Genomic DNA, 16,932 nt, shown 5'->3' with positions numbered 1-16,932 from the left:
TTTCGCCGCTGGTTTTCGGAGTCTTTCCCCAAATATGGTGCCTGGGATGGAGTCATGGAGCGCTGCGGGGCCGGGAGCCCCGGGAGGGAGGGTTTGGGGGGGGCCGGGCTCCGCGCCCCGCTGACATCACCGTCCCCCGCCCGCCTTTTAGCACAAGGTCGGGGTCCCCGCGGGGCAGTGCGCTGGTCCCTCGCCGAGCATCGCCCTCGCTCCGTCCGCAGCCGCTTGTAAGTCCTGCCGCGGGGGGGAGGGCGGGCGGCGGGGAGGGTCCCCGGGTGGGAACGCCGGCCCCCGGCACGGGGGTGCTGCTCCCCGGGATGGGGACCCCGTACCTGGGACAGCGAAGCCGCCGCCGGGACTGCGATCTGCCGCTGGATGACGCGGATCCCGCTCCTCCGGGTGGAATGCGGCTCCCCGGGATGGGGATGCTGCTCCTCGGCCTGCACCGCTGCTCCCCGGAGGAGGCTCAGGCCGCCCTGCTCGGGCTGGGGTCACTGCCGGGGCTCTGTCCTGCTCTTGCCTCTCAGGGCCGCGTTCCCGGCGGGGCTGCGCAGCTGCGGGTCCCCGCGGTGGGACCGTGCGGGGCTCCGGGCAGCGATGGAGGGGCAACTCCAGCCCCCAGTGCCCGTTTCTGCCCGGTGCTCGGCGGGGACGGGAGATGGGCACGGCGCTGGCGGGCAGTGCCGGGGGCCGAGGGAGCCGTGTGTGACCCCTCAGTGCCGGGTCAGGCCAGGGCACGGAGTGGGATTAGCTGTGGCACCTGTAGCATCGCTGGATGTGCCCAGCAGTGCTTGGGGCTGCCCGTGGGGTTAATCGTGGGGTTTGGGGGGCACCCCTGCACTGCTGACAGCAGGTGGGGTCGGTGTCCTCTCCTGCCCTGAGCTGTGCCAGGTCTCAGCCCACCGTGCCAGGGTGCCCAGCAGTTGGGATGAGCCCGCTGGAGGCCGGGTGTGGGTGAGGGACATCCACACGGCTCCTGCAGGCACCCGGAGGCATCGTGCCAAGCAAGGAGCTGGGCAGGCAGGAGCGATGCCAGCTCCACCAAAGGCTTGGCTGCCACTCCCAGGGCCTCTCCCTGCTGGCATCTTCCCTGGCATCCTCCCTGGCACCCTCGGGCCCTGCCTGCAGCCGGCTACCTGCCATCAGTGCCCGCAGCATGTCCTTACAAGGCCACGGGCACGGCTCCCACTGCTCCCCCCTCACCCGCGCTCCTCCCAGGCCCCGGAGCTGCTGTGCCAAGGCCACCCTGCCGTGCCAAGGCCACCCCGTGGCCACCCTCTGTGCCATGGCCACCCCACGGCCACCATACCATGGCCACCATACCATGCCGCAGCCAGCCAGCCTCGACGTGGTCACCCTGCCACCTGGATCCTGGCATGGGCCACACCAGGGACATCCGTGCCAGCCAAGAGCTGGCAAGGGACAGGGATGAGGCTGCTCCTGTGCACAGTCTGAGCTGGGCATGAGGCATCTCTGCCGGGACACGACCCGTCTGTCTGGGCAGATTTTGGGGGTCATGGTGGTGAATTTTCCTCCAAACACATCTGGGTGGAGACGAGGGAAGAGCCGGAAGGGCCCCACTGCAGCAGAGGGGCAGGCAAATGACACAGTGGTGTCTGTGGGGTCCCTGGACAGGACACAGCATCTCCACAGCCTGACTGTCCCTGTCATGCCACCAGGTCTCCCAGCACCGCAGCCATGGCAAACAAAGGGCCAGCCTATGGCATGAGCAGGGATGTGCAGTCCAAGATTGAGAAGAAGTACGATGACGAGCTGGAGGACCGGCTGGTGGAGTGGATCGTGGCGCAGTGCGGGGCGGCCGTGGGGCGCCCCGAGAGAGGCCGCCTGGGCTTCCAGGTCTGGCTGAAGAATGGCATTGTAAGTGGGGCCCCGGGGTGGGCGGCCAGTGGGGAGCTCCGAGGGCGGCACGGGGAGCTCCGAGGGCGGCACGGGGAGCTCCAAGAGCGGCACAGAGAGCTCTGAGGGCAGCACGGGGAGCTCCGAGGGCGGCACGGGGAGCTCCGAGGGCAGCACGGGGAGCTCCGGGGGCAGCATGGGGAGCTCCAAGAGCGGCACAGAGAGCTCTGAGGGCAGCACAGATAGCTCTGAGGGCAGCACGGGGAGCTCCGAGGGCAGCGCAGCAAACCCAGGCTCCTCTTGTGGCAGGTGCTCAGCAGGCTGGTGAACAGCCTCTACCCCGATGGCTCCAAGCCCGTGAAGATCCCCGACGCGCCGCCCACCATGGTGTTCAAGCAGATGGAACAGATTGCCCAGTTCCTGAAGGCGGCCGAGGACTATGGCGTGGTGAAGACAGACATATTCCAGACCGTGGACCTATTCGAAGGTGCAGGAGGGGGCAGTCGGGGTTGGGGCAGTTCCAGGGCTGCTGTGCTGTGCCCGTCCTCACGCCCCTCTCTCCCTGGGCAGCCAAGGACATGGCGGCGGTGCAGAGGACGCTGATGGCCCTGGGGAGCCTGGCAGTCACCAAGAACGACGGCAACTACCACGGGGACCCCAACTGGTTCATGAAGTAAGTGGGGGAGTGCAGAGCTGGGCGTGGGGGCTCCCTTGTCCTGCGGCTGCTCTTTCCTCTGCCTGGAAGCGGCCCGGAGCACGCGGAATTGGGATGCCAAACTTTCAGCTGGGGAGGGAGAGTGGCTGGGACATTCCTGGGGACCGCGGGGGGGTCTCCTGGGCAGCCGGGGCTGCGGCTGCCCCACGGCCTCTCGCTGTGCCCCGCAGGAAAGCGCAGGAGCACAAGCGGGAGTTCACCGAGAGCCAGCTGAAGGAGGGCAAGAACATCATCGGGCTACAGATGGGCACCAACAAAGGGGCGTCACAGGCGGGGATGAGCTACGGCCGGCCCCGGCAGATCATCAGCTAGGCACGCCCCAGCCGCCCCCAGCCCTCCCCAGCCGGGACCTCCGTCTCCGCTCCCCCCCGGCCCAGCGCCGCCGCCAGTCCATTGGTATTTATTGAGGAGCATCCGCCCGCCAGCCCCATCGCCCCGCCAGCGGCCGCAGCCCCCCAGCGCCGTGCCCCGGGCAGCCCCTGCCCCCGGGCAGCCGCCGCCCCCGGCCTCGCACCCCCGCCGCCAGCCGGTCCTGCCCTCGCCGGCACCCTCGGGTGGGACGGGCCCGCGCCCCGGCCCCCGGGGCCGCCGCCCCGCCCGCCGCCCGCACCAGCCCCGCGCCACTGCCGCAGAGATCCCTGCGAACGGGGAGAAGGGAGAATTGGCCTCGGTTTTGTACTTCGTTTTTGTCAAAATTAAAAGGTTATGTTCATCTGGCGTGGCCCGACGAGGTTTCCTCCCCGCCTGCCCTGTCGCAGCTGGCCGGTGGCACCTGGAAAGACGGAGTCCTTCTCCCCAAAAGGTTAAAGCTGCTGCTTCTGCCACCTCCAAAACTGGGAAAACCAAAGCTGGAGCTTGGATTTTCCCTGGCCACTTTGGAAAACTCTGCCCTCTCCCCGCTGAACCATGACACCCACTTCTGTCCTTGCTCCTTCCAGTGCTCTGGCCCAGCCCTTGCCTCCCCCTGCCCTTTTATCCCAGGGCACAGAGGGCACACAGCCCCCACAGATGCAGCACAGGGTCCCCCCCCGGCCCCGGGGCTGGGAAGTGTTGTGTGACACATTTTTCCACGGTGAGGAAGCTTTGGGAGGGCAGAAGAGTGATGGATGGGGGAGAGGAGGGTTTTTCAGGCTTTATTTGGAAAGCTACACAAAAGGGCTTTGCTGATTAAAAAACAAACCCCGGCTTTAAAAAAATAAACCACCGAACCCAAGGACATGTGAACAAGCCAACCCTGCTCAGAGCAGGAGCCACTGCCAGAGCAACTCAGCCTCCCCTCCCCAGCCCAAACCAGGCCCACCTGCTACCAGAGGTGCTCCTGTGCCCAGTGACACAGGGACAGCCCCATCCTGCCCCCAAACAGGCTGGTTCCTGCCTCCCCCACCCCACAGCTGCTCTGTGCCCACAGCAGAGGAGGAATCAGCAGGATCGGAGCACGGGGGGGGGGGCAGGGAGAAGCGCTGGCTGGAGATGAGTGAAATAACTCCCTGCTTCTAAACTGGGAGAACTGGTGGGTAGAGGCCGGCTGCCAGCCGGGAAAATGCCAGTGCCTGGGCCTTCTCTCGTTTTCCAGGCTCGCTCTGCAGAAATCAGGGACAAAGTGACACGTCCTGGCCCTGCTGCAGGGGCAGGAAGGGGCTCAGTGTGGAGCTGGCTCTGTGGGAATGGCACCCCACACACAACGGGGAGCCCTGAGCATCCGGCAGGGCAGTCAGGAAAGGGTTTAAGGCTTGCTGTTTTCCAGGAGGAGGGAAGGGAAGCTCCCTTTCCAGTAGCAGCACTCTCTCCTCGTTTCCCAGCCACTTCCAACACCACCTCCCGCAGGACACAGTGGGAATGGTCCCTGGAGGCTCAGGAACGAGTCTGTGCTGCCTGAGCCCAGGAAGGTCGTACCAAGGGAGGGCCCCAGCCCCAGTCAGCAGGGCTGGCGCTCCCTGTCCTCCCCGAGGAGTTCACTCGATGCCTCCCGGCCCAGGAATCCCGTTCCAGTGGGGGCTGCCTCATGGAAGCTCACAGCTCTGCCATTGCTGCAAAGTTTGGGGTGGGTGGGGGTCCAGGACCCCTCGCCCCCGTCCCGGGCAGGCTCCAGGTGCTCACGCTCCATCTCGGCCTCCTCCACGTCCTTCTCCCGGTACAGGGGCACCGACTCCATCTCCAGGCCGCTCTCCAGGGCTCGGTGCTTCCCACCCTGCTGGTACCACCTGCAGCTGCTGGGGCTGGGGCAGGACAGGTCCAGCCCCACCTCGTGCCTCGTCAGGCAAACCTCCAGCATGTAGTAGAATGTCCAGAACACGGCAAAGCATCCCAAGAGCAGGAGGGTCTGCAGAGGGAAAGCCCTTGAAAAACACAGCTCTGAACCCCTTCAGCACTGCCCAGCAGAGAGGGCACAGAGCACTGAGCAGGGCCCTGCCCATCCTGGGGCACGCAGGGTTCCCAGCCGGCAGGCACGCTCACCTTCAGGGTGTTGGCTGTGATGGTGTAACGCTGCTCCTCGGGGATGTCCAGCCCTGGGGGACAGGGCAGGGAGAAGTCACCGCTCAGGTACTGCCCACTCATGGCTTCCTCCAGCAGCCTGGGGACAGAGACACCCCGTGAGGGCCCCGTGGGTAGGGGGGCTCCAGGCAGGCTCCAAAATGCCCACAAAGGGTCTGCAGTGTCTCCTTCAGCACACAGAGCTGCCACGGCTGCCCTGTGAGGTGTGAGGGCAGCCCCAGCCTCACCTGGCAGCAGCACAGCTCCAACCCCCTGCTCACAGGCAGGGATAAACCCCTCAGCCTCCCTGTCCTGGCCCCCAGCAAGCTGGGGACGTGCTGTCCTACCTCTGCCGTTCCTTCATCTCTGCTGGGGACCAGGAGGAGCCGTACAGGGTCAGCTGCCACTGCTTCAAGGTGCCCGGCCTCAGGCTCTGGTCTCCTGGGGAGGAAGCAGGCTGGTCCAGTGGGGAACTCTCTGAGCAGACCAGGTGACGAGCTGGCAGCTCCCTGGGACAGGGCACAGAGCTGCCACCACCCCTGAGGGCCCCCTGGGAAGCTGCACCCACCGGTGTCCCTGATGAGCAGCCTGTACGTGCCCTGCGCCTCCTCGCCCCAGCAGCGCACCGTGGAGAAGGTCCAGTCCGAGAAGCCATTGGGGTCCCTGCCCAGGGGTGAGGGGAAACGGCCCGTGAGGGGTCACAGAGCCCGACGTGGCCCCAGTGTCCTGCCCCCCACAGCGTCCCCTGGGCGCTTACGAGTCCATGCTGCGGGTGGTGCCGATCAGGGACATCATCCCGCTGGGGCAGAAGAGCCGGATTTCCAGGTTGCCGCGGCGAGGGTGGGTTATGGTGACGGTGACTGCCACGTGCTCCAGGGTCCTCATGCCTGACAGCTCCAGGTCGGCATGGGTGACTGGGAAAGGGAAAGGGGTTGGTCAAGGCTGGCTGGTCAAGGCTTTGGGATGGAGTCCCCACTCCCAGCCAGCCCCACGGGGCTGTGGTGCTACTTAACAGGACACACAGGTTGTCTCTGCCTCTTCCCAACCGCCCCGTGTGGGACTGGGAGCAGAGGCCAGGTGTCCAGGCTGGCCCATCCCATCCCGAGCTGTTCCCAGCTCCAGGAACGCTCACAGCCCCAGAGCTGCTGCCCACAGCCCCTCTGCAGCAGGGTGAGCCTGGGTAGATGGGTGGGGGCCCCAGTTAAGGGGGCACAGGCCAGGACACGCAGAGCCAGCGGGGTCCCGGTGTGCAGGCCCTGCTGGGAAGGGCTGGCCCGGGCTCTGCTCCCCGCTGGTAGCCGGAGCAGCGCTGCCGTTCCGGACCGGCCGCGCCAAGTCGGGAGCCGCAGCATTTCCTAAAATGGTCAAAGCCAGCCCGAGCGCCTCTGGCCGCTGCCCAGCCCCGCTCCCGAGCCCCGCTGGCTCCCCGGGGTGGGATTGTGGGGAGGGGATCAGCAGCAGGCAGATCCCCGGGGATGGCAGCGGGAGAAGCCCCGGCAGGCCGGCACTTAACCCCTTGCCGGCCTCCTGCAGCCCGGCGCCGGCCCTGCCCTGCTGTGGCTCTGCTCCCCGGGGCACACCTGCTCTTACCGTTCCAGGCCACCTCCAGCTCCTGCGGGAGCAGCGGGATGCTCCTGCTCTCCCTCAGCACGGGGCTCACGTACGAGGCCAGGTATGGCACGGACTCCCAGATCTGCCAGGGGAAGGAGAGAGGGTTCAGCACGGCTTGCACCCTCCCTGCACATCCAGCCCTCCATCTCGCACAGCTCTCACAAGCTGCTCCTGTGCTGGATGTGGGCCCAGGCCAAGGGGCCTCTCCCGATGATGCTCTGGGACACACAGGCTGCTGTGACACCCCAGGGATGGGAGCAGTGCCCACATGCCCCGGAAAGGGGGGAAGGTCACTGCCTGGGAGCCAGAAGGGCTGCTCAAGGTTTGGGACTCCCCAACTCTGCGTTTGTCACATCAAGGTTTGGGACTTCCCAGCTCTGCGTTTGTCACATCAAGGTTTGGGACTCTCCAACTCTGCGTTTGTCACATCAAGGTTTGGGACTCCCCAACTCTGCGTTTGTCACATCAAGGTTTGGGACTCCCCAGCTCTGCGTTTGTCACATCAAGGTTTGGGACTCCCCAGCTCTGCGTTTGTCACATCAAGGTTTGGGACTCCCCAGCTCTGCGTTTGTCACAGTGCCTTTGAGTGGTGTCTTGAGGCTCCTGTACCACTCCCACCCCGGTACACTGGGACAGGGAACAGCAGAACCCAACTGGCTGCAGGAAGAGGGAGCAGCCTGGAAGTCCCTGTGACCCCGGGAGCACCACTGGCAGCAGCAGTGACCCGGCACAGCTGCCCAGAGCTCCACACACGAGCTGGGACCAGGTGCCAAAGGGATGTGCCCTGAGCTCCGTGTGACCAGAGGAGGAAGAGATGGTGTGACCACACCACTCCCCCGCAGCTGCCAGCTGAGAACAGCCTGTTTCAGGGGGCAGGACACCCTCCCTGCAGCCACTGTGGAGGGAGGAAGGTGCTGGGGCTGCTGACGAAGCTCCCCTTGCTGTGAAGCAGGGCCCTCACCATGGCTATATATAGTGCTGGAGAGCAGAAGCTCGGGGCAGCTTTCAGGCACTGCCGGGAGCCTCATGACCTCATCCCAAAAGCAGCCTCAGAGCCAGGGCCAGCAGGATGGTGGCCAGAGTGCTGGCCCTCAACGGCAGTGGTGTCACCCCACGGCATCACCAGGACAGGACTCGTCCCTGGCGTGGGGCTGGGCTGCTGTGCCTGCCCACAGGGCAGGTGTGGGAGGGCAGGGAATTACCTTGGCAGCGTTCACCAGCCTCCAGGCGTTGAGCAGGCCGAAGCCATGCTGGTGGCTGTGGCTGAAGCCCGCCTGGTTCGTGTCCCACTTGGCGTGACGGTCCTCGTACTGCAAAGACACACAGGGTGCTCTGGGGGGGCACCAGCAGCCTGAAACCCCCAGGCCTGAAGGGAAGGAGGCCCAGACACATCCCACAGTGGTGGGGAAGCAAACCCACGTGGCCTTGTTAGAAAGGAACAGGTTGACCTTTGTTTGAAACAAACCCCAGGACAAAGTGGCTTCCCAGCTCCTCAGAAAGGAAACGGAGCAGCACGAAAGGGCACAAATGCCTCTGCTCTGAAACATCCCAGCTGCTCCCTGCTGCCCAAACCACTGCCTGTGGCACGGCAGAAGCCTTGGAGAGAAGGAACAGAGTCCTTTATATCAGCAAGAGCTGGGGCAGGACAGATCTGGGTCCCATCACTTATTGGGTTGTACAGCTCTGGCAACATTGGCTCGGAAGTTATGGAAAACACTGTCCCATGCCAAAGAGAGCACAGCATCAGCTGGACACAGACTCCTGCTCCCCAGAGGGTGTGGAAGAAGCCCCATCCCTCCAGTCAGTTCCCACTCCTGCTCTGGGTGAAGGGAAGGGCTGTGTTTGCTGCCCAGCTCTGTTGTGCCTGTTTCCAGGAGCCCAGTTCTCTGGAGAGGCCAGGAAAGGCCAGGGCAGGGCAGAGCTCCTCACTTTCCCACTGCCTGGACCATGAGGTGACATTGCAGAGGTGTCACCACACACACAAGGCTGAGCCTGGAACCCGCTGAGCCCTGGAACCCGCTGAGCCCTGGAACCCACTGAGCCCTGGAACCCACTGAGGCCCTGGAACCTGCTGAGCCCCTGGAACCTGCTGAGCCCCTGGAAGAACCCTGCATTGGCAGATGGAGGCAATTCCTGAGGCAAATAACCCATCCATTATGATGACAGGGGAAAATGCCTCAGCCACATTCCTGGAGGGAACACGGGGTGAGGGGAGAACGCAAATCCCCGTGCTGGGAGCCAGAGGAGGGAGAGATTTATGGAGGGGCAGCAGACACAAACAGGGATGTGCACAGCAGGGCCCCGGCCATCCTGCAGCACCCCCGAGGGGAGCAGGGGGAAGGAGGCAGGGAGGAGGGGAGGGCCAGCCCCTCACCTTGGTGGCAGTGAAGACGATGACGTGCTGCACGTCCCGCCAGGTGAGGCACGGCCGCACCTGCAGCATCAGCGCGATCATCCCCGCCGCCAGTGGGGCGGCCGCCGACGTCCCCGTGTGACCCTCCGTGCAGCCCGTGCCCTTCTGCAAGTCCCAGTCTGTTGTCACCTGCCCAGGAACAGGGGACAGGCCTCTGTCAGCCGACTGTGCTGCGCTGGGGTGGCTGGACAGGCACGTGTGGTCCTGGCAGCCCCAGCTCAGGCCTGTGACACAACTGCCCCTGCTCGCAGCCAGCCAGGAAGGGTCCCTGGGACAGCCTCACTGCAGGGACAGTGATCCCAGCTGGGAAACGATTCATGGAGACAGCTCCCTTTGGAGAGAGAGAGAGAAACTAGCCCTAACTGAGCAACTCTGTGGGAAGCTCCTGGCAGATACTGTTTGGGTTCTTCCTCACCTTCAGTGCTGATCACAGACTGCAGGGGGGCCGTGTGGGACTGTGCAGAGCACACAGAGCCTCTGAAGAGGCATCAGGAGGCTCCCAAATTATGCCACCTCACTGCAAAGCAAGTGCATCCATCTGCCTCTGCTCCCTGTGGGGAGAAAGCCCAGAATCTGAAGGGTTTGTGTTTTTGCTTGGCTCCATCCCATTTTTCCAGCTGTGAGTGGCTCCAGCTCACGCTGGGACACTGAGTGTCCCACACAGAGCACCCTGAGAGCACAAACTTTCAGTAGGAAACACATCCAGTGCCAGAAGCTGTATTAAATTCTTCCCATTAAGGAAACCACACAAAGTTTATGGTCTGGTAAAAGGGAAAAAAAAAAAAAAGGCTGGAGCAGATGGCTGCAGGGAAGTTAACTCTGGCACCACTGCAGGGAGCTCCAGGGTGTCCAGGAGCAGACTGTGCTCCTGAAAAAGGCTGTGTGAGGTTCAGCAAGGCACATGTGGATCTCACCCTGGCTGCCCCATGGAGTGCCAGCTCCCCTGTTAGTGTCCCATAAAGCCAGTGTTTAAAATGAACATGCACTTGTGACCTTCAAAGCACTCACACCACGCTGGGGAAAGCCAGACCAACCCATGAGCCTGTAGCTCCCGATGGAACGCAGCAGAGCCCTCGCTGGTTCCCTTTTTTCCCAGTGTCAGAACTTTCCAAACCAGCCTGGGACAACTGCAGTGATTTCTGAAAGCAAAAACCAGCCCCGTTCTGGGCTTTACTCTCCCTGTGGCCGATTGTGCCGTGCCCCGGCTGGGCACAGATCCCTGCCCTGGCTCTGGGCTGCAGGAGGAGCTTGCTGAGGATCCCAGGCTCTCCCAGTTCCCCCAGTTCCCCCAGCACGTGGGGAAGCCTGTTTGACCAGCCTGGGTTCAGCTGCTCTGTGGCAGGCACAGAGCCACAGGAAAGTGCTTTTAGGAAGTACCTGTGCTGGTGGGAGATCCCCCAAACATGGACAACCCAACCCTAAACATCAGGAGCCAGTGGTGTTTCCCCCAAGCTGCCCTGGGCTGGGTGGGCTCTACAGCCCCTGCTGGCCCCACAGGACAGGGAGGGGTCACACCGCTGGGGTGGGGAGAGCCTGGCACCAAGGGAGGGACAGGCTGGGCCAGGCCTGCAGGGGGAAAACAGCCCTGGCTGCTTGGCTCGGGCAGAAAGGACACGTTGTTGACAAGAAGTCGTTTTCTGGCAAAAGAAAGGGAAAGTTGATAAAAATATTCTCAAAAATTCAACTGGGAGAGGCCCACGTGCCAGAACAGAGGGGAAGCTGGCGCCAAGTGGTTCAAAAAACCCAATGCTCTCCCTGCCCTCTGTGCTCCAGCATCCCTTGGGAGCAGAGCGAGGGGGGGCTGGCTGTGGCAGCTCCCACAGGGTTGAAAAACAGGACCCTCCCTCTGTTTGTGGATAAAAGGCACATCCATGCCCTGGCTCACAGAGGAACTGCGTGGGAATCGGAGGGGACGGAGCGATGTCCTGGCTGCCCCCGGGGTGGCCAGGAGGGCACAGGGGACACACAGGTACTCACGATGCTCCTCATCATCTTGTCCCCACCGCTGAAGGTCACGGCCAGCATGGAGGCACATTCCTCAGCGTAGAAGGGCATGGAGCCCGTCTCATCCACAGCTCCTGGGAAAACGGGAAAGGCACCGGCTGCGTGAAACCTGTTCTGCTCCAACCGCTGCCATTTCAAGGTGTTAATCCCCTAAGAGCCTCTCCTGCCAGATGTGCTCTTCCCGGGCCTGGGAAATCAGAACCAAGCCTCTGTTTTCCCCATCTGGAAGATCTACAGGAAGGGCAGCCACAAGAAATGATCCCTCACTGTGCTCAGTATCACACAGATCTTCTGCAGCTTCTGCTCTGGAGAAGCGTGGATTACACATTTCTCCTCTAACACAAGTGATGGGAATGCTGCATTCCAGGTCATTCCTTGAACAGAGCAGTGTCTGTCACAGCCCCAAGGGAGGCCTGGACACAGGCAGGAATTTCTCTGGCCTCCTCTTGCTCTGCAGGTCAGAAGCAAACTGCAGGCTTAGGGGCTGAAGCCCAGCACACCCCAGACACTGCCATGCCTGTTCCCAGACACTTTCCCACGGATTCCCACCATCCAGCCAGCTCCCAGCTGGGCAGGTTCCGTGCTTTTGGGATAACCTCAGTGCCCCAGGCTGGGGAGGGAGGAGACAGAAGAGCCAGGCTCACCTATCGTGACAGTGTAGATGGAGTTGGCGTATCCATCGTAGTTGCAGTTGTCACTGTGCTGGCCCCCGTTGCCACTGGCCACCACGAAGATGCTCCCGAAGCCCCGGCGACCCGCGATCACCCCGTGCTGCAGGGCAGCCTGCGCAGAGGGACAGGGCAGGGGGGCTCTTCCCAGGCCCTTCCAGACTGACCCCAGCGGTGTCTGAGAGCAGCCAGCCCAGCACGTGCGATCCCTGCCCACACAGAGCCACTGCCCCTCTGTGAGTGCCCAGCCCCACAGGCACTGGGGCTTTGCCTGTGCTGAGGCACGCCCTGGGCCCCACCTGCAGGCACATTTCAGCCCAGACTCCATCCCCACCTAGGGCAGGGACACGTCTGATGGATGAGCAGGAACACAACCCCAGTGGAAGGGACCGCCTGCTCTCCCTCCCCCGGGCAGATGAAGGTACACTCTGCCCTCCTGGCTGTGCTGTGGCACAGCGAGCTCTGCCCGTGCTCCGTGTCCCAGAGCTTGTTCCAGCTGTCTCTGCCGGCAGGAAGGGAATAAATTAACTGGCAGAACTGGAAACCGTTTGTTATGGTGAACGAACAGCTCGGCTGTCAGCGCTGCTCCGAGGAGCGCAGGAACTGCTGAGCTGTGGTTGGAAAAGCGCAGCAGAAGAGCACTGGAGCAGAACCACACCCCTCTGCTGGTTTGGGGGCCCCTCGGTGACCCCTTGCTGCAGCACAGGCAGTCTGGGGGTGTTCTGCAGCAGTTCTGCAGCACAGGAGCTCTGAGAAAACCTAAATGGCCTCAGAAGGAGCAGCCTCAGCTCTGACTCTTCCTCCCACTGCAATCCCACCCCCCTTATTTTACTCCCAGTATCCAAAGGCACCACCCCTGCCTCGAGAACCACGCTGAGCACAGGGAAAGCTCGGCCTGCTGAGCAGAGAGCATCCTGAGGGCTGCACAAGTTGCCAGCGCAGTAGCACAGGTTGTGAAAGAGCCTTTTCCTGCTGGAACCAGCCTCTCCTTGGAAAGCTCCTCCTGCCCTGCCTGAACGCTGCCCTCCCGCCGCAGCGTCGCCTCCCCCAACCGCACAGTGACAGGGAAACCTCCGCTGGCACCGAGGGACACAAACAGACGTGCCGAGTGTCACAGCAACGTGTCCCTCCCCGCCTGAACGGGCAGGCAAGAAGCCACAAGCCCTGCAGGCTCCCCCAGGGCTGCTGGGGCTGGGTTTTACCTTTCCCAGTTGATGGGGGCCATCCACAGTCTTCCCATCGTCGTCGGGACCCCAGCTGCAAAGAGAGACGCGGTGAGGTGACAGCCCCAGGAGCCACAGGCGGCTCTTCCTGCCATCCCAGCGAGCTCCCAGCAGCCACCAGCTGCTCCCAGCGCCACGACTGGGACTGCAGAGCACTGCACTTTCCCACCCATCAGGATGGCCCCTCGCTGCTGGGACATCGCTGCCGTGTTTGCACTGTGCCCCTGGGTCAGATTCCAGCGGACAAAATGTTTGATTTTTATTTAACAAGTGGCTTCTCACACATTCCAGTCCCTGTCACACGGCTCAGCTGGGGCTGCCTGACCACAGTGGGGAGCAGTGTCCCCTCCAGCACAGCCAGCCCAGGGGACGTGCTGCAGCAGCACACAGAGGGAGATCTCACAACTGTAGGCGCTGTGCAGAGCCCGGGACAGGCCTCCAGGAGCAGGATTTTGGTCTCTCAGGGCTGACTGCAGCCACAGGAGGATGGTGTGAGCACTCAGCCACGAGCTGTGACCCTGCCCCCAGGCAGAGCAGGGCCTGCAGCTTAGCTCAGAGTCCCCTGGGGGCTCACCTGCAGCTGTAGATGTCATTGATCTGATAGTGCTTGTTGAAGGCAATGGCCTCCATGCTGTCCGTGAGGGGCCCGTCCAGCACTCGGATGCCTGCAGGACAGAGGACAAGGAACGTGGCTAACACGGGTCACATGAGCTGCAGAAGCTGCAAACAAACTCCTGGCTCGAGGCTGCCCCACTGTGCTCACCCCGCAAGGCCAGCCCAGCTTTGGAGGGCTGAGGCAGCGCCAGGTCCTGCTTGGATCTGGGGCAAACCCTCCCGTTCCCTGGGCTGTGGGTACAGGAGGAGCTCATCCCTGCTTCTGCCAGCTGGGAGCCTCTGCCTGCTGTGCCCTGGGCAAGCCCTGACTGCCCCTGGCACCCCAGGGACCATGGTGTGACCAGGTATGGACAGAATGGTGTCCCGGCATTGCTGTCCCCTGCCCTGGCAGGGACACATCCTGCAGCACAGCACACACTCCCTGGCCTTGCAGGGGAGAGAGACAGCACAGGCCCTTAGCCCCTGCCCAATCCCCCAGGGCAAAGCTGAGACCAGGGGCCAGGGCAGTGAGAGGGACTGGCCAAGATTTGCTGCCCCAGTGCCTCCAGACACAGCCTGGGCACGTCGTGGCACAACTGCCGGGCTCAGCCAGCATGGCACAGCTGCTCTGCCAAAACTTTGGCAGCCAGGCAGGCCGGGAACACTCTGGAAAAGCTGCCAGCAGCCAGCTCCTCTGGAGAGGCGCTCAGGCAGGCGCCAGGCCCTCCCTGCAACAGCCCAACCAGCCCGGGCAGGGCAGCGCTGACTCAGAGCCGTGTCCCAGCCCAGGGATCCCGGGGTGAGGCGGGCTGGCCCTCCCTGGAGCCCACACGTACCCGCGATGCGGCTCCCGAAGGCGACTCCCACCGTGCAGAAGCTGTTGTTGGGCACGGCCGCGATCTCCCCGGCGCAGCGCGTCCCGTGGTGGTTCCCGTTCTCCTCGTCGGGGTGGGGCATAGGGTCAGGGTCGTTGGAGTTCAAGTCATAGCTGCCTTCTGGGCTCTGGGAGCAGACCCTCAGTCAGGGCTGGGGCTCTGCTCTCCTCAGTTTGGGAAAAGCAGGAGTTAAGAGAACGCAACACGGGCTGAAACACAGGCTGGAAGTCACGGGAACTCGGAGGCTGCCTCCTCACGGGGCTGCAGCTCAACACTGCTATCTGCTGCTGTGAGGAAGGGACCAACCAAGGCAGCTCCAGGCACTGCCAGCTGCCTCCCACGGGCTGCACAAAGGCAGGTAACCCTGAAACCCGGGTGCAAAATCTCCCGGGAAAGGTTTGCCGCTGGCACTTTCCGCCCTGGCTGAGCCCAGGGTGACGGCGCAGGTTGGACTCTGAGCTCTCGCACACTCCTGTCACACTGCCCGGCCTCCAGCCTGCGCAGGCACTCACGTAGTTTGGCTGGATGTCCTTGATGGTGTGCTCCACGCCGTCGTCCACCACCACCACCGTCACCCCGCGCCCCGTCACGTTCCGCTCCCACACGCCCGTGACGTTGATGTCCTTCCCGGGGCTCTTGCGGTTGTTCTAAGGACAGTGAGGGGACAGGGTCAGCGCTGAGGGGACCTCCTGGCTGCACTGGGTATGACATAGGGGCTGGGGCCGGCACGGGAAGGAGCCACAGGACAGTCAGGGGAGATCGTTTGAGGCTGACAGCGAGCAGTAGTTGCTCGAGCCATGACGTGGAGGGCACAGTGTGCTCCAGCCAAACCCCTCTGCCCACACCAGTGCCACCAGTGCGCAAACAGCTGCAGCAGCTGCTTCCCGCCGTTACCACAGCCAGCACGTGGCAGGCAGGGCGAGCCCTCAGCGAGCTCCCTCCTCACCAAAGAACAGAAAGAGGCTGTTCTGCCTCCCGCACGACAGCCCGAGCCTGCGAGCGCAGCAGGAGCCGGAGAACCACTCACCAGATGCCACTGCTGGGGGTATTTGGGATCGTTAAAGTGCAGGCTGCGCTTGGAGCGCTTCAGAAGCTTCTGTTCCGAGTGCCACCGCACGCTGTCGTGCTGTGCAAACAAAGTGTCCACCGACCTCCTTATTGCTTCGTGTTCGGCCGCCGCGCGGCCATCGGGCTGGTAGGCAAAGAGGTAATGGCCCTTGAGCTCCCCGACACGGCCCATGTTCACCAGCCCCGCAGTCCGGGCCAGCTCCTCTGCCCGCTGCTCCAGCTCCTCCTCGGGTGCATCCAAGCTGACCGCCCACGTCAGCTTCCCGTGGCGGCCCTCAGTGTCCGCAGCGCGCTGCCCGCCGCAGGCCGGCCCGGCCGGCCAGGCCAGGGGGATCCAGGCAGCGCTCAGCCAAAGGCACGTGTGGATGCAGAGCGTGGCCTCCATCCCCGCACTCCATAGCGGCGCTCCCCGCCTCCAGTGCGGCATCAGACAGGCGGGCTGCAACAGCACACGTGAAACCCATGAGAACTCCTCCTGAGGAGGGACACGGTGGCCAGGGTCTCACCTGAAGGTCCCACAGAAGCCTCACGGGCCTTGCCACCCAACCCGCCGCACAGCAGATCCCCTTCCCGGGAAACCCCAGCCGAGCCAGCTTCTTCCCAGCGCTTCAGAGCTGGAGGCACACCCAGGCTGGGCAGGGATCGATCCCAGCCCTGCCCTGCCCTGCCCTGCCTGCTGGGTGGCAGCCCCGGGCCAGGAAACACCGCGCTGGGTCGGCAGGAGAAGCCACTTCCCCCTCTCGTCTCTGATAAGGAACTCTTGATGCGCTGCTCCCCAGAACAAACACCACGGGCAACGCCATGCTCCGTGGGCAGCCGAGAGCCGGTTCCTCTTCTGCAGCAGCCCCACCGAACTCGTTCCTCACCTGCCCCACGGCCGGAGGAACCGGCTTTTCCCTGGCACGGGCGGAAATCACCGCCGAGCCCCGGTTCGACCCGCACTCCGTAAGCCACGGCAGCGCAGAGCGGGGACACCACCTCCCGAGATGCCGCTCCTGGGACGTGCCCGGAGCTCGGCAGCCCCGGCCCTTTTCCTCCCGCGATCCGCTCCGTTCCCCTCTGACACAACTCATGGGCCGAAGCTGCTGCTGGACACCGAGCTCCAGGTTTCCCTCCCTAAAACTCGGGCTTTGAAGCGCCCCTCGATGCTCCCCGGGAGCGGCACCGCGCAGCGCCCCGGGGCAGCCCCGGCGCTCCCCGCTCCGCCGGGCACCGGCACCGGGGACACCGCGGAGGTCACCCCGCGGGCAGAGCACCGCGGCTCCCCTCCGCCTCCCCCCGCGGGGAGCCGGCCACAGCGCTCCCCGGCCCGGCGCGCATCCCGCCGCCCGCCGGTGCCGCCCCGCAGCGCTCACCGGGCATGAGCCGCCGCCGCCGCCGGAACCCCGGTGCCGCTGACAGCGGCGTCACATCCGCCGGGGCGCGGGGCGGA

General features: G+C 64.0%; 2 protein-coding genes across 2 annotated transcripts; one reads left to right on the top strand and one right to left on the bottom strand.

Annotated features, from left to right (window-relative positions):
* The first annotated feature begins 123 nt into the window (after positions 1 to 123).
* Positions 124 to 3,284, top strand: TAGLN (transgelin). The gene is made up of 5 exons (XM_066203309.1): positions 124 to 227; positions 1,680 to 1,878; positions 2,167 to 2,344; positions 2,428 to 2,530; positions 2,743 to 3,284. The coding sequence occupies exons 2-5, from the start codon at positions 1,699 to 1,701 to the stop codon at positions 2,882 to 2,884; spliced, it is 603 nt and encodes a 200-aa protein (XP_066059406.1). The 5' UTR covers positions 124 to 227; positions 1,680 to 1,698; the 3' UTR covers positions 2,885 to 3,284.
* A 405-nt stretch (positions 3,285 to 3,689) lies between these two features.
* On the bottom strand, positions 3,690 to 16,913 carry PCSK7 (proprotein convertase subtilisin/kexin type 7). The gene is made up of 16 exons (XM_066203308.1): positions 16,856 to 16,913; positions 15,460 to 15,939; positions 14,945 to 15,079; positions 14,394 to 14,559; positions 13,538 to 13,628; positions 12,943 to 12,997; positions 11,717 to 11,855; positions 11,046 to 11,146; positions 9,030 to 9,197; positions 7,858 to 7,965; positions 6,635 to 6,737; positions 5,802 to 5,958; positions 5,613 to 5,707; positions 5,392 to 5,485; positions 5,027 to 5,144; positions 3,690 to 4,892 (listed from the first exon to the last, which is right to left on the bottom strand). Exons 2-16 carry the CDS (start codon positions 15,925 to 15,927, stop codon positions 4,488 to 4,490), a joined length of 2,403 nt encoding a protein of 800 aa, XP_066059405.1. The 5' UTR covers positions 15,928 to 15,939; positions 16,856 to 16,913; the 3' UTR covers positions 3,690 to 4,487.
* Between the last annotated feature and the right edge of the window lie 19 nt (positions 16,914 to 16,932).

The sequence above is a fragment of the Chamaea fasciata genome, unplaced genomic scaffold (genome assembly GCF_029207755.1).
Source record: "Chamaea fasciata isolate MVZ Bird 193981 ecotype frontalis unplaced genomic scaffold, bChaFas1.0.hap1 SCAF_24, whole genome shotgun sequence".
NCBI classification, from domain to species: Eukaryota; Metazoa; Chordata; class Aves; order Passeriformes; family Sylviidae; genus Chamaea; species Chamaea fasciata.
This window is presented reverse-complemented; position numbering and strand designations above follow the sequence as displayed.

What these genes read in the sequence shown, in the direction of transcription:
- PCSK7 (XM_066203308.1), bottom strand. Translation starts at nt 15,927, where the DNA reads ATGCCGCACTGGAGGCGGGGAGCGCCGCTATGGAGTGCGGGGATGGAG. An exon ending in AGGACATCCAGCCAAACTAC is followed by an intron (nt 14,560 to 14,944) that starts GTGAGTGCCTGC and finishes GTCTGCTCCCAG; the next exon opens with AGCCCAGAAGGCAGCTATGA. An exon ending in CATCTACACTGTCACGATAG is followed by an intron (nt 11,147 to 11,716) that starts GTGAGCCTGGCT and finishes CCGTTTTCCCAG; the next exon opens with GAGCTGTGGATGAGACGGGC.
- TAGLN (XM_066203309.1), top strand. Translation starts at nt 1,699, where the DNA reads ATGGCAAACAAAGGGCCAGCCTATGGCATGAGCAGGGATGTGCAGTCC. An exon ending in GACCGTGGACCTATTCGAAG is followed by an intron (nt 2,345 to 2,427) that starts GTGCAGGAGGGG and finishes CTCCCTGGGCAG; the next exon opens with CCAAGGACATGGCGGCGGTG. An exon ending in GACCCCAACTGGTTCATGAA is followed by an intron (nt 2,531 to 2,742) that starts GTAAGTGGGGGA and finishes TGTGCCCCGCAG; the next exon opens with GAAAGCGCAGGAGCACAAGC.